Here is a 15,741-nt window from a genome sequence, read left to right on the forward strand (position 1 = left end):
TATTTTTCTGAAGTCATAAACCCTTTGTATTGATTTATCAGCACGCTAATATGTGTAAACATGTATGTCTGTACACACACATATACACGTGTTTATGCACACATACATATTTTAGGTGGAGGGAGTTACCAGTGAATGTGTATATTTTCTTTTTAAATGGGGTACAAACATGCTAATCTAGATAGCATTGATGCTATCTGCATACATATGCCTGGGTAGAAACACCCAGATTTTTCAGATAATTCATTGTGCATTGATTTGATGTGTGGCCAGTTAGATTTTCATCATGAAACTGAGATGTCAAGATTATTCACAGCCTATGACACGTTAGGCCTGAGTGAGCACCACATAACCAACTTGAGTTGTCTCACGTTGGTGCATCCGATGTATGTGGCAATATGAACAAGTGGTAAGACTCAAGGAGTATGTTCTAAATGCTTACGTTGATCAAAACAGCACAAAAACATACATCTTTAGTCATTCACTTATCAGCATAACCTGGAAATGGTTCGCTTTCATACCTCATGAAAGACTAGGGCAGGATTAGAAAAAAAATTTTCTCATCAAGTTCACAAAAATGAAGAGAAAGAAAGGATGTTGGTTGGATTTTATGAGTGAACAGCTTTATTCTGCTTTAAAACTTTCATATTTTAAATATTTCAGTGCAACACAGCATTTTCTATGTTGTCAGCTTTTTCTTTTGTGAGTTAAAATGTATCCATCTCTCACTATTTTGCATTACTTGTGAATACTGAACTACAATAAAAATATTCTTTATTGTGTTTGGGTCTCAGTGTTTGGCAGGGGCCTGGAAGGGGTAATTGTGGAAGAGGGGAGGGAATTTGGTGGTGGCTGTACAAGAAATCATTTTAAAGAGCTTTGTTTAAGATTCTAATAAAAACTTTTATTTTAGAAGTACCTCACTATAGACCCGAAGTCTAACGGGAGCTTTACTGAAATTTTAAACCATTAAATTATAATGGTTTAATAAACCATTAATTTATAAAATGAAAATAAGTACTTTTCTGTATAAAGCCAATTCCGGATTTTCTAAATGAGATTATTATATGTGTATGTTTTTCTTTTTGCTTTACTACTTTGTTAGTCATTAAAATCAACAATTCTTCTTGATTAATTTGAAATCAACTCAAATGGCAAAGCAAAACACATTACATCAGATGCTTCCTACACTTTAAACATAGTTTAGCCAAAGCTGCTTTATTCAACGTTGTAGGAAAAAACCTGTCGAAACACATGTGATCATGTGCCTGGATGGGCCATTGTGATGAGGGCAGAAGAGCATAATGGATGGGGACATCGGCGATGGAGCTGTCAAACTTGGACTTGAATCCCAGCTCTGCTACAAGGAAACGAGGTAGGAAAATTCTGCATCTGTTAAATCCACGTCACTGGGCAGATGGGAAGATAAAATGAGATAATATATGTACAGCACTCAACCAGCATATGCCTAGAACATATGTGGTCAAAGCAAGCACTTCACAATTTGGAACCTTTAAAAATGGTAGCAAGTCAAAAAACAGCTTTTCTGCCTAACAGCATTAGATATCACCCTTTATTGTACCACAGAGAAACGACATCTGAAAAAAAAGCATACAATTTTGAAAACCACTTATTTTGTGTGTGAAATGGTTATTAAGAAGTCTGTATAAGGTTAGGATTCCAATGAAAAGTGTTTTCACGAACACCTCCAGGGCTCAGTTGTATGTCATATAGCGCGGAGTAGCACTGAATTTGGCATAGGACTTGATGACCTTATTTACAGCTTCCAAGAAATCCTTCTCAGTAGCAATTTTTCGCCGTGCTCGGATGGCAAACATACCAGCTTCTGTGCAGACGCTTCTGATCTCAGCACCTTTCAAACAAAAAGAACAGGCTTAATTAAAGCAGCCCAAATAGACAGACCAGCAAATAGAAGCAAGACCTTTCTACCTACCAGTGCTATTTGGACACAGTCGTGCTAACAATTCAAATCTGATATCTCTTTCAACACTCATTGAACGGGCATGAATCTTAAAAATGTGAGTCCGACCCTAAAAATAGGGGAATTGACAAATATTAAACTGGAAAACAGCACAGGAAGAAAAAATTTAAAGAATCCCTTTTCTACCGTGAAATGATGTTCCCACCTCTAGATCAGGTAAGCTAAACTCAATCTTCCTGTCCAGTCTCCCGGGCCTCATCAGCGCGGGGTCCAGAGTGTCAGGTCTGTTTGTGGCCATCAGAACTTTAATGTTGCCTCGAGGATCAAACCCATCCAGCTGATTGATCAGTTCCAACATGGTCCTCTGCACTTCATTGTCACCCCCAGCACCATCGTCAAAACGAGCCCCTGAGAAGACAGGAGGAAAGACACTTTTCACATCTACTCAGAGCAGCACTCTGCGCAGTAAGTCTCAGCTCAGATCACACCCTCCAGCCCAAGGGAACCTCTCAGTTTTAAGCAAATCCTGTAAGAACAGCCTGATTTACACAAAACTAACGAGAAAAGGACTCATCATAGGTTGATTTAACATAGGTTCCTTTAAAGTATTTTTTTAAATCCTCTTTAAGGATTTTGGTTTAAGTCACTGAAGAACACCTCCATTCAACACAGTATACACCTGGACTAGGCAAAAGAATACATGCAAAATTAGCACTACAGTGGTATTTGAGTATATGTAAGAAAATGCCATACTCTTCTAAATTTCTCAAAACTGTCCTTAAAACTATGGCTAAATCCATAATACAGTAGAACTGTAACAGCTTACTATCACACTGATTTGGATATATTAGAATACTCTAGGTTAATGTCAATACTCTTCTTCATTTCAACCAAAATAGCACAAGAAGAGGCCTCCATCATATACATTTTTTCATTTTAAAATTGTATAAATACATACTGTTGTATTAATGCATTATGTACATTATAAAATACAAAAAATAGAAATTTTAAAAATGAGATTAAAATTAAATATGAAGGAAAGTACCAGTATTTTCTTCCTTCACCCTAATACTGTTTTATACAAAATCCGTTTTGGAAGCCACAGTTTCAGAGCATCCTGACATCATAAGGCTTATTCCAATGATACTACAAAAATGACTTCAGGGTCACAACACGGCATCTACAGACTGTGGTCAAATTATGGCCCTTGAACACTACCTACAGAATGTCCAAAGCCCACAACATCCATCCAGTCTAAAAGCAAGCCTTTAGGTATCCTAACCACAGTCCCCAAACAGTGTTACAGCATCCACTATATTTTTTAAGACTTTTCTTGTCACTGAGTTCATTAAATAACAACTGTCTGGTATCTGCAGCTAATAGGAACTATTACTCTTATAGACTGTAACAATAGCCAAGGCCTATAGAACAGTATACAGTTTTCAAAGTCAATCACATTTATGACTGACTTCAAACCTCTCAAAAACCCATGAAATAAACAAGGCTGGAATTATCATTTCTTTTATAAGAGGAGCAAACTGGGGCTCAGAGGTAGTTAAAATAACCTGTCTAGATTGCACAGCTAATACTGTATTTCATCAAATCTATGAAGCCAATAATGTTATTTTACGTACACTTTATGAAAAACTACCACCAATTAAATTATGCCCCAGTGCTTTCTGATCCGATTAAGTGAAGCTGTATCCCAAGTTAGGAATTGCTAAAGTGAAAATATGTGCCCTAGGAAAGAAACTGGGAAAGTTCAAAGATAAAGACTTTGAGAAATACCAATGCTATATATATAATGCTTCATCTTTCCTTTATGGTGTGGCCCTAAAGTTTATTAGATCCGTGACTTTGATGTGCTAAAGCTCATAAAAGAGTTGGAATTTAAAATTCTGTACAAGATTAATGTATCAGGGGAACTTTACACATACTACTACAGAATTCTCATGAAACCCAGTTGTAAAGTTCTCTGAGATACCATTCATACCTCCGATGGCATCAATTTCATCAAAGAAGATAAGGCAGGCTTTCTTTGTTCTGGCCATTTCAAAGAGCTCTCGAACCATTCGAGCCCCCTGATGAAAAAACGTGTGAATTCAGAGTTGGTTTTAAAATCTTTTAAAATATAATAAGTTATACTGCAAACTTTTTAATATTCCTAACAGTATTCTCAACCATTATTACCTAAAGCTTTTTCAGAAAGACTGAAGTTTGTTACCTATTCCATCAAATTAATCTTATTAGCTTTAAAACAATATTAAGTAATTTCATGATTCTGTACCTATTAAATAGCCAATAACTTTAAGACCTGAAGAGGTCAAATTAACACGATTAAATAAAATAAAGGCACCATTCCAATCAATAAAACTTGAGGAAATAAAAGCATTTGATCCAGCACTTGGCATTTCTGATCAATGAATTTGATTTGTAAGTTTTGATAACGGAATAAAAGTATCTCAACTCACGCAGATCCCTGTTCTAATTCTCATTGTAAGTATACTAATCATTAATGTTTCAGATATAATATATTCAGCCCTAGACTTACTCTCTAATGAAAAACACGTGTGTGTGTGTACATACACCCACACACATACACATAGACAATCTCTGTTCTCTTTCTCAGAACAACATAAAACACTGCCCCTGAAGTGAACACACTTTCGAATGCATTCACTGGGCATTACTGGGTTACTGATCTTACAAACCAAATCTGTAGAAAATGTCACCCTTCTGAGTAGGGAGCACAGCGAGTAAACATGTTGAGCAGCTGATTTCCAAATGACAGCACGGGAATGCTGGTGGCTTCTGGGCTTCTGACCTACTAATTACAATCCGTCAATCAAAAAATGTCAGGTCTCTCTCAATCTTCAGTGTGGAATCCCCATTTTAATTTCATCTATGCTTTATAGATCTTTCATAGAGCTACATATTCTTTGATTATTATCAATTTACTTTACCTCACCGACGTACTTCTGTACAAGTTCAGATCCAATAACTCGAATGAAGCAAGCATCGGTCCTATTAGCAACTGCCCGAGCACAGAGTGTCTTGCCTGTACCCGGTGGACCAAAGAGCAGCACACCCTTAGGAGGCTCGATGCCAAGGTTAACAAACCTCTCTGGCTGTGATGGAGACATGATTTTTACACTTATCAATTCTCTAATAAAAACAAGACTACTTCTACATCAATATATTTAAACCAAAATTATTCAGTCCACAATTTATATACTTAATCTAAATAAGAATTTACTTATGAATAAGACATAAGATCTAAACTAGACTCATTAATACATAAGGCTGAATGGCTTTTTAAAGGTATTTCTATTATCCAGGGTTAACAAAACACTTTTTTTCCCTAATTTTAAAAAATTACAGTGTTTAAAGAAGTATTGTCTCGTATTTAATATTCTAGTTTTTTCCATTATCCCCCCAGGCTTAATTTGATTCAGTTAAAGCCCATTTCTTCTTGATAGCATTAAAACACATTGTTTCTTCTACAACAACCTATTCTAAAGGTTACGCCTCAACCTCCCTTGTCACTCTAAATAGCAGATTCTTCTTTTTTTGAATAGGCTTGACGACTCAATCCTTTTACTTTCTCTTCTGGAACTTACCAGTTCTCCACACCTTTACCCTCTACCCCATCAAAAATTTTCATTTAGGAAAACATAAAATTTTAAAACTAATATATAGGCATAATTTTAGTGCACAGTACACAAAAGGCTCTCACATCTTTGTACAAAGAAATTTAAAAGGCAACAGACTCAACCACTTACATGAAGTAGTGGGGTTTCAACTACTTCTCGAAGTTTCTCAATTTGTTCCTTACAGCCACCTACATCACTATATGTAACATCAGGTTTTTCCTCCACCTAAGAGAGGGATGAAAATGTACAACACAGAGCCACACACTTTTGCATACTAATCCAAGTGTTCTATCCAGTAGGGCAGACCCAATACCCTAAAAGAAAAATCAGATTTACAGCAAGTAAGAATTTTAATAAAAATGGAATATACTGCCCAGTGTCCTAGACCCACTTGCTATGACACTAAGTGAGAGACAAACTACTAAAATAAAGACCGATAAAGACTTTCTCATCTGAAAAATTGTTTTAAAAATTTTGGCAACTCTTCAATACATACCCACATATTAATATTAGTTAAAAAGTTTCAACTTTTTTTGAGATGGATGCAATTAGTCATGCCATTCCTTTTCCCTCTCGTGGTTTCTTACCTGCATCATGGTAACTGTTGGGTCAATCTTAGGAGGCAGTGGAATGTGAATCTGATACTTATTTCTGTCCACACTAAGGAAGTAAAAAAGAGCCTCACCAATACATTCAAAAAATTTACTGAGTGAATTATCATGTGTTCTATATACATTATTTACATTAACTCACTTAATCCTCATAACCATCCTAGAGCAAGTGCTTCCTCCTCCTATACCATGTTACCTTAAATAGACTGGCAAACTCAACTCTACAATTCTGTACTTAGTTTGATCATGACATTTGAGGCCATAAAAGGCCAAGTGGGGGTGGGGAGGTCAGGAAACAGATGCAGCAGCAGCAAGGCTGTCCAACTGCAGCCCTCTCCTAGGTTACCCCGGTATTCCATGGCACCCAGTTCACCCATTCAAAGGCAAGCCAAGGGTGTGAATGTGACATGGCATCTTCAATGAAAGACGAGTATTTACTGCAAATAGAAATCTTACCCAACTCTCATCCCTTCTTCAATGTCAGTAGGTGCAACCTGATCACTGAGGTCCACCACAAACTTGGCAAACTGCTTCACATTGATAATGTACTTCGGGTCCTCCGAATCAGCATTGATTATCTTTGTGCATCTAACATGGCAAAAGGCTTGATTAGAGTAAGGAACCTGAACCATTAATAATGAATTCAAGTAACTAGATTCTCCCCTAGGTATGCAGTACACGAATAAGCAGGTGTAAACTAGAACTGCAGAAACTGGGCCACTGTTAAGGATCCTTCTCTACAGAATATGCTCAATCCCAAGGGTCTGCTCAACTTTAGCCAAGCCATAAAAATTTCAAAAGATACATTCCCCTGGAAAATTAAACCCAAATATTTCATCATTAAGAAGTTCTCTTTACCAAGGGGGAAAAGTGGCGGGGAGGCGGGATGGTGGTGTGATGAATTGGGAGACTGGGATTGACATGTATACACTAATATGTATAAAATAGATAACTAATAAGAACCTGCTGTATAAAAAAAACAAAAACAAATGCTCAACTACACAAAAAAAGTTCTTTCTTGATTTTCATAACTATATGGCTTTATTAGTAATACTCCTCTATATCTTCAGGTATTCTCCTTTTTATTTTTCCTATAAAAAGACAGTCATCTTGTCTTACGTCAAGTAATAAATATGTTCATTCTTTCCTGAGTTTATACTTCAAATCAATTATTACTGTTGCTGTTTTTCACTTAAATATATTCTTTTCCTGTGGGTTGTGGTGAAGGCGAATCTGAAACCCCACATACATCACAGTAGGAGGTAGTCTACTGCCTATTTTCTATACTATCTTCCTACAGAAGAAACCCAAAAACAAAAAACAGAACTCATATTGGAAAGAGCTTATATCATAAGCTGTAGCAACAAATACAGGGAAATACAAAATAGTCTCTGGCGTGTGCATATAGGTAGAGCTAAGAGTAAGGTAAAGAATTCTTTGTCCTTGCAGCATAAATTGTGGACAGGATTCCATTTTCTGTTATTGGAAAAGGTCTACCAGGGAAGTAGAATTTTATATATAGAAAGTATCTATCACTACTTTATCTGACAGACCCTGCCAACAGTGTTGCACAGATAGGGATTTTTTTAATTCTCAGCTGAAAAAGTATATATACAGGGACCTCAACTTGCAGAACTTTAAATAAGGACCTTTGAAAACCTGCTCATCCTTAAAAGCAAAGAGAACACTGGCAAAAACATTGAAAATCAACATTTTCAGAACTCAAACTATAGGTTTGTAACAATCCAAAGAATGTTTATTCAAAAAAAGAGAAAAGGGCTGAATCCTGGTAAGAACAGCGAGCATTTTGCGTTTAAATTCGCCTTCATCCCATAGCCCTCTCCCCAGCTCTGCACAAGACTTGAAAGCCAACGGCCTCACAGCCGTGGTAGATGTGAAAACAAGCAGCCTTCCTGGGGGAAGGCAGGGACAAAGAACTGGAGCTCCCCAAAAGCCCAACCCCAGAGAACTATTTGACCTGTCTGGCAGCTAGCTGAAAAGCTCCATTCTCAGGACTTGCTTTTATTTGACCAGACTCAGAGCTCACTGTCTACACACCCCCTGCCCACAGGACATTTACTGGAAACAATCGGTGGCAATTGTTTAACATCAACTGTCTGAGATGGCATTTACCAGTTGGGGCTAACGAGGCTGACCAAAAACACTTCAAAGAAAAAAACAGCAAGGAACAGCAACAGTAACAAATCCTGGGGATAGGGGAAATCTGAGTTCCAGAACTGACGTTATTTAAAATGTCCAGTTTCTATCAAAAAATTATGAGACACAAAAAGAAATAAAATATGGCCCATACATAGGGAAAAAAGTCCATAGAAACTGTCCTTGAGAAAGCCTAGACATTGGTCTTACTAAACAAAAACTTTCATCAGTGTCATAAATATTTTTTTTAAAAACCAAAGGAAACCATGTCTAAAGAATTAATGGGAGGTATGAGAACAATGTCTCACCAGAGAGTATCAACGAAGAGAGAAATTAGACTGGAATATAATTACGCTATTAAAAAAAAAAAGATGTTCTGATACAAGCTATAACATGTATGAAGCTTAAAACACTACGCTAAGCTAAAGAAGCCAGAAAAAGGTCATGCCTTGTATGATTACATTTATATGAAATGTCCAGGATAGGCAAATCCATAGAGACAGGAAGTAGATGAGTGGTTGCCAGGGGCCAGTGAGAGAGGGGAACAGGGACAGTTAATAGGTACGGGGTTTCTTTTGGAGGTGATGAAAATATTCTGGAGAGTAAAACAAAGTGTCAAGAAATGCTGGGGCAAGGGGTAGGGTGGTGGTAACTTCACTGAAAATGAGAGTGTGGAGGTGAGAGGGGAAGGGTGATTAAACATAAGTGAACCTGCCACTGACATTCCCTAGCCCTCTATCTCCACTGTTCTTCCAAAATACTGGAGATTGGAGACAACATGAGACTGAAGACAACTTCTCTGGGAAGAGTGACCATCCAAATGAAAGATCTAAAGACACTGACCCTGAAGGCTCCCCAACTAAACATTCAACCGTATAAGCTACAGTGAAGCCTGAGATAGACATGCCTCACTATTGAATCTAGAGCTTCTATCAGCTTTTTGGTCTCCCACTAAACAAAAGCACAAAGTAAGATTACCAGACATCTAACATAAAAGACAGACACCAAGCAAGCAAAGAGGAAAAAAGCATCTTAGAGGAAACAGAAACCTTCCAGTTATCCTTAACTTCCTTAGACGTTGACAGCATATTACAACCATGATATGAGAACAGGACAACACAACATATACACTGAAAGAAAGAAAAGCTCTTGGAAATTAAAAACTTAAGTGAGAGGGAAAAAAAATCAATACATAGACTCAAAGTTAAGAAAATCTAACAAAAAGACAAAATGAGAAAAGCAGGAGAGAAAGATTAGCATTTCCAGGAGGTCCAATATTCCTGTAACACAAGTCCAGAACAGAGGACCAAGAAAATGGAAAGAAACTATTTACAAATAAATAGCTTCAAGAAAATGTGCACACTGAAGGACATGAGAGCGCAGCACCACTGCTGAAAACACACCAACACCAAGGCACGAAGCCATGGAATTTCAGAACACTGAGAACAAGGGAAGAGCCTACAACTTTCAGAGGAAGAAAAGGTCACATACATAGGACTGGGAATCGGAATGGCTTCAGACTAACACCACCGGGAGGCAGAGGACAATGTAACGATGCCTTCAAAATTCTGAAGGAGAAGAATTTTCTATCAGCCAAGATATTTCCAGACATACGTGGTCTCATATGGTACCTCCCAAATGACCCTTTCAGGAAGCTACCAGAGAATACAGGCCACCGAGTGAGGGTGTAAATAAATCAGAAAGAGAAACTCGTGATACACGAGCAACAGGAGAGTCAAAGGGAACCTCCAGGGTACGAAGTCACAGGATGCTCGTGATTCAGCAGGCGTGCAGGCAACCAGTCCAGACTGAAGCAGGTCAGAAAGCGCTGGGAAAGGCTTGCTCAGGAAGATGAACCTGAGAGAATACGTGATGCAGCTGCTGCACCTGAGGTACACGTGAGAAAACCTGACGGACCTAAGGCATCTGAAGAATAACTGAGATGACCGCGAAAAACCGGGGGCGGGGCGGGAGGGTTGAGTTAGTAATATACATAGACAACAAGGCAAATGAAAAAACGAGACAGTTAGGGCAAGGAAAACAAAGTGGTAGAAGAAAGGAAAAGTAATCACATTTTACCAATGGCTCTTTGTGAATAGGGTTTACTTAGCCATAATTATGAAAACACTAAATGCGGATCTAACCAAAATTTTAATATAATTACATTATGAGGCCATAAGGATGGGAAGGGCATGTCTTTGGGACGAAGGTAGAGGAAACAAAGCAATACAAAATCCTCATCTTTCATGGTGGGAAAACCAATAAGCACCACCTGAAACTAAAAAATCAAGAAGAAGTGAGCTACAATATACAAAACTTGACGCTATCCATTAGAAATAGAAAGGCAGAAACCAAAATAACCACCTAAAAGTTTTGAAAATAGGTGCCTCTAGTAAAGAGGAATTAGGAGAAACTGTTGTCATAGAACTATTTAACTCTTTAAAACCATGATAAAACTAAAAAGCAAATAAATGAAAGCATGGAAAGACAGAAAAAGGAAAGGAGGATAAGATGAAAGAAAAATAACCTGTAACTGTATTAAAGAGGCAAAATTAAAACAAAACTTTCAGTAATGAGAATAAAACACAGGAGAACATGTTTATAATCTTGGACTGGGCTAGGCCTTTCTAAGCAACATTAAAACCCAAAAGGTATAATGAAAAAGCTAATATATTTTATTTACCTCCTAAAAAGTTAAAACAGTACAACAAAAAGTACTGAGAAGTTAAAAGTCAAGTGAGAGACTGAGAAAAAATATTTGTAACATATTTAAGAAAAGATTAACATGTACAATATATGAAGCATTCCTAAAAATTAACAAGAAACAATCCAATGGAACAAAACATGAATGGTCAAAAAACTACAAATGTTTAATAAGTATGAGAAGTAGCTATCATATTACTAATCAGCATGACACAAATTAAAGTGAATTGTTTTTTTTAATTTTTTTGCCCAAATGGCAGAAGTTTAAAAATCAATAATCACATATCTTACATTGATCAGGCAAATACGCATTTCCCTCAAAACCTTTGGGTAAGAATGTAGACTGGCCAAACCACTTTTTTTGGGTTTGCCATTTGGTAAATGCCTCTGTCCCCATAATTCCACTTCTAGTAAGCTATACTATAGAAATGTATGCACATATGTAGAGAAATATTTAACATGCGTGTTCAGTCCAGCACTGTTATCATAACAGAAATTGCAAACAACCTAAACACCTATAGAATATTATGTAATTTTTAAAAAACAAGAGAAACAAGAAATTGAAAAGGTACATCTGGGCTTCCCTGGTGGCGCAGTGGTTAAAAATCCGCCTGCCAATGCAGGGGACGTGGGTTTAAGCCCTGGTCCGGGAAGATCCCACATGCTGAGGAGCAACTAAGCCCGTGTGCCACAACTACTGAGCCTGCGCTCTAAAGCCCGCGTGCCACAACTACTGAAGCCCATGTGCTGCAACTACTGAAGCCCGTGCGCCTAGAGCCCGTGCTCCACAACAAGAGAAGCCACCGCAGTGAGAAGCCCGCGTGCCGCATCGAAGAGTAGCTCCCACTCACCACAACTAGAGAAAGCCCGCACACAGCAATGAAGACCCAGCGCAGCCAAAAATAAATTTAAAAAAAAAGGTACATCTATAACAAAGACAATGAAAGATTTCTAAAATATGTAGTTATATCTAAAAAGAAAACAGGATGTTTCTTTGTATGTAAATATATACGTGAAAACGCACTGGAGGATTAAGAGGACCAAATTATTTTCAGTAGTTAGATGGGAAGGAAGGTTTTCATATTTTGTTCTGTATCTTCCTGTATCATTTGAATCTTTTATATGATTACATCTTCACCTATTTCTTAAATAATTGTTTAAAGTATAAAGTTTTAACCCCAGATACTTTTCGAGAAAGCTGAATTTACTTGGAATATGGCATAAAAATTCTTTACGAACTATTACATTATACCCAAGTCTTGAAAAAGTACCTGAAAGTACAGATAAAAATAAATTTCCACAGAGCACACTATGCGTACCTCGCAACCTGCAAAGGCTGTTCACTCTGGAGGGTTTGCTTATCCGCAGCCAAATCCCACAGTGCTGGTGGGGCCAGGCCAGTGTCAGACTCTTTAATACCTACGTAAAGAAAGATTACAAAATTCACTGGACTGTAATGCAAGCTTTCTCACCCAGCACCACTACCATTCTGGACTGAATAATTTGCTGTGGGGGGCATCCTGTGCATTCCAGGATGGTTAGGAGCGTCCCCGGCCTCTAGCCACTAATCACTAGCACCACCTCCCCCTTAAGTTGGGAGAATCAAGAATGAGTTTAGATGCTGCCGAATGTCCTAGGGGGATGACCCCAGTTGAAAACCACGGCCCTAAAGTAGTCACAGGCCAAAAATGTGATGTGATGTCATATTTGACTTTTTTTTGTGCAAGTCAAATACTAACAATATAAAACTTCACCACTCAAGTTCCCAAAAAGAAAAGTTTCCGACTACTAGGCCATAGCCCACTTACTTCAAGCAGTACCATGTGAGATCATATTTTTATTCAAGAAGAAGTTCTGACTTGTTTATTATAGTCAACTGAACTTGGCTTTGACCAACAGAAACAATACTTGCTTAAAGGATGATGTTTCTTAATTGCTTAAGCATTAAACTTTCTTGTAAAAGGAAATGAAAAGAGATTATTAAATGAGATCCAATTTCTTAACAGATAGGAAGGATAATTTTTTAAAGTCTGTGATTCATGGAAGAGTGACATTGGTATTTCAGCTCCTTTGATATAATCAAACCATTACCCATAAAGAGGGGAAACAGAAATAAAAAATATACATACCCGTGAGCTCATTAATTTTCTTGAGAAGTTGTTGAATGTCATCTTCAACCTGTTTGATTTGCCTAGAGTAAGTGCTCTGGCCCTAGGAGTTAAAGTCAGTTTAATTAGAATATCAGGATACCAACAATGTATTAAACTATAAACAAAAACTTTTAACAGTTACACTTGTAATAGCTATTATTGTCCTAAAGCTTGTGAAATGAGAGTAGAGAGAGGGAATCTATCATTTTCAGAACTATTCCTGAACCAATATATTCCCCTAAACAGGCAGCAAAGCATTATGCAAGGTAACAAATGAAAATCATGACTAAAATTATCTAAAATTCAAGTCCATTTCTATGCATTAAAACTTACCATTTCAGATCTAATTCATTTTCATCCATTTTAAATATAGTAAATATTTCTAAATATTGTAAATTATTTCAAATATCTTTCAATATAGTACCGCACTTTAATTACAAATAGTACAGAGATAACGTATAAGCTTAGACACACTGAGTATTTACTCTTTGATCTATTCTAAATAGAAACTGTAGGTAGATAACTTTTTATCAGTGAAGATTAAACAGCTGGACAGTCTCTTCCAACTATTCTGGAAGGCCAATACCAACAAGAGTCCTTATTTCAACACAAAACATCTATATTTTGTAGACACTGAAAGGACTTACATAAGTTTTCAGCAAGGCAATATCCCCCTCATCCAGAGCTAAAGGAAAAAAGATAATACATGAATTCAAACAAAAGAAACTAGAGCTTACAATTCTTTTCTGTTCAATTCAGATCGCATTGAGTGAGAAACACTGAAAAGTTGTAATGATATAAACACAACCATCAGATAGTTCCTGGACTCAAGGAACTTTTATCTAACTGGGTGAAGGCAGATTTTAAAAAGTACATAACATAGCTTCAAAGTGATATGACATAACAAGAACACGGAGCCCAAAGAACAGACTTTGAGATTCAAAACGACCTCAGCACGAGTCCCAGCAAGATCATGCATTTGCTAAGTAACCTTGGAAAAACCATTTAAGTTCTCTGAGCATCAGTCTTCTCACCTGGAAAATTGTTAGCCTCAGTGTTGCTCTAAAGATCAAGTAAGACATGGATGAAGAAGCGCAGAAAAATGCTACACACATTAGTCATAACTGTATCCAAGGGATACATTTGTTAATATATTTATAGAATTATAACTTACCCAGAGAAATACCCAGATGAAATGTTACATCTCTGTGACTGAATTTTACACTAGGTGACTGAGTACCTCTTTCAAGGGAAAAGAGTGAGATGAAAGTGGAGAGGAAATGCTCCTTCTCTGAGGGGTGGGTGGATATTAAGAAGAAAGGGTGCTAGGAGAGGTTGAAGTTGTTTAGGAAGGAAAGACAACAAAAATTCACCATAAGAATGTTTTAAAATAGCCTATAAGGAACCAAAGAAAACAGCATAAAGATGAGGCTTTTACAAAAGGGGCTACTGGGAAGAAATCAAGAACGAACGTGCTGCGGGGAAAGGGTCAAGTGGTATAGTCTCTAAGGAGAGTAACCCAGCAGTGTCTATAAAAATTACAACTTCATTTCTAAAATTTACCCTACAGCTTGTGTTTGTGCATGTAGTAAAGAGTTATATTAACAAGGTTATTCATTCGTATAATGTCCATCAATAATGATTATTACTGAACACCCAATCATTTGGGATACTATACAGACCACACTGACTCTACATAATGATATGAACTTATATCATATCATTAAAATTTTTTAAAAAGCAAGATGTACAGCATGTTATATTTATGTTAAAAAAAAAGGAATATACAAACAAACTTGCTTGAATGTACACAGAAAATGCCTAGAAAGATGAGGCAAAACGGCAACATCAGTTGCCTCCGTGGATAAGAGGTGGCCGGGGTCAAGGATGAGACACTTTTCCATTTATCTTTTCCGCCTTCGTGTTTTGAATCATGTGAATGAATTAACTAGTCAAAGGAATGTTTTTTAAAAAAGAAAATTATGTCTCAGGATCCTGGCTATACAGTGATAACAACAGCAAGCTGTCATTTGAGGAGGAGGAGGGACAGCAAAGAGGGTCCAGGCGACCAAGCACCGCCACGCGGGGAACTTTTCAAGGCCTGCAAGGCCAAGCGGGGCGCGTGACTCCTTCAAGACCTGAGAGCTGAATGTGAATAAAAATTTCGATCAGCGAGAGATGAACACAGGACGCGGGGCTGGTAGAGGGGAGACGGAGAGGACAGGCCGGTCAACCCGTCTGCAGCACCAGACTCAAATCGCTAGCGGCACAAAAGCGACAGAGCGCCGAGCAGGAATCCAACCCCCCCCATCCCGGACCCCGGGCCAAGATGGTCCTGCCCCGGCCCGGAGCTCCTGCCTACGTCAACTGACCTCGGATGGGCTTGTCTTCTTTCTCATCTTCTTTGGTTTTCCGCTGATCTGCACCGAGGTAATCCGGCATTTTTGGAGATCCAAGAACCTCAGCTTGCTGGGTGATTACACAGCACCTTCCTCGCTTCCGGTGGCGCTCCTGCCTTTCCCTTC

The 15,741-nt window shown here is 37.8% G+C and overlaps 1 protein-coding gene across 1 annotated transcript; it reads right to left on the minus strand.

Annotated features, from left to right (window-relative positions):
* Positions 1 to 1,181: 1,181 nt before the first annotated feature.
* On the minus strand, positions 1,182 to 15,722 carry PSMC2 (proteasome 26S subunit, ATPase 2). Its single transcript, XM_065884494.1, has 12 exons — positions 15,589 to 15,722; positions 13,864 to 13,901; positions 13,196 to 13,277; positions 12,386 to 12,485; positions 6,663 to 6,794; positions 6,183 to 6,255; positions 5,725 to 5,820; positions 4,906 to 5,070; positions 3,936 to 4,023; positions 2,148 to 2,350; positions 1,955 to 2,051; positions 1,182 to 1,873 (listed from the first exon to the last, which is right to left on the minus strand). The coding sequence occupies exons 1-12, from the start codon at positions 15,656 to 15,658 to the stop codon at positions 1,716 to 1,718; spliced, it is 1,302 nt and encodes a 433-aa protein (XP_065740566.1). The 5' UTR covers positions 15,659 to 15,722; the 3' UTR covers positions 1,182 to 1,715.
* Between the last annotated feature and the right edge of the window lie 19 nt (positions 15,723 to 15,741).

This window comes from Phocoena phocoena, chromosome 9 (genome assembly GCF_963924675.1).
Source record: "Phocoena phocoena chromosome 9, mPhoPho1.1, whole genome shotgun sequence".
Lineage (NCBI taxonomy): Eukaryota > Metazoa > Chordata > Mammalia > Artiodactyla > Phocoenidae > Phocoena > Phocoena phocoena.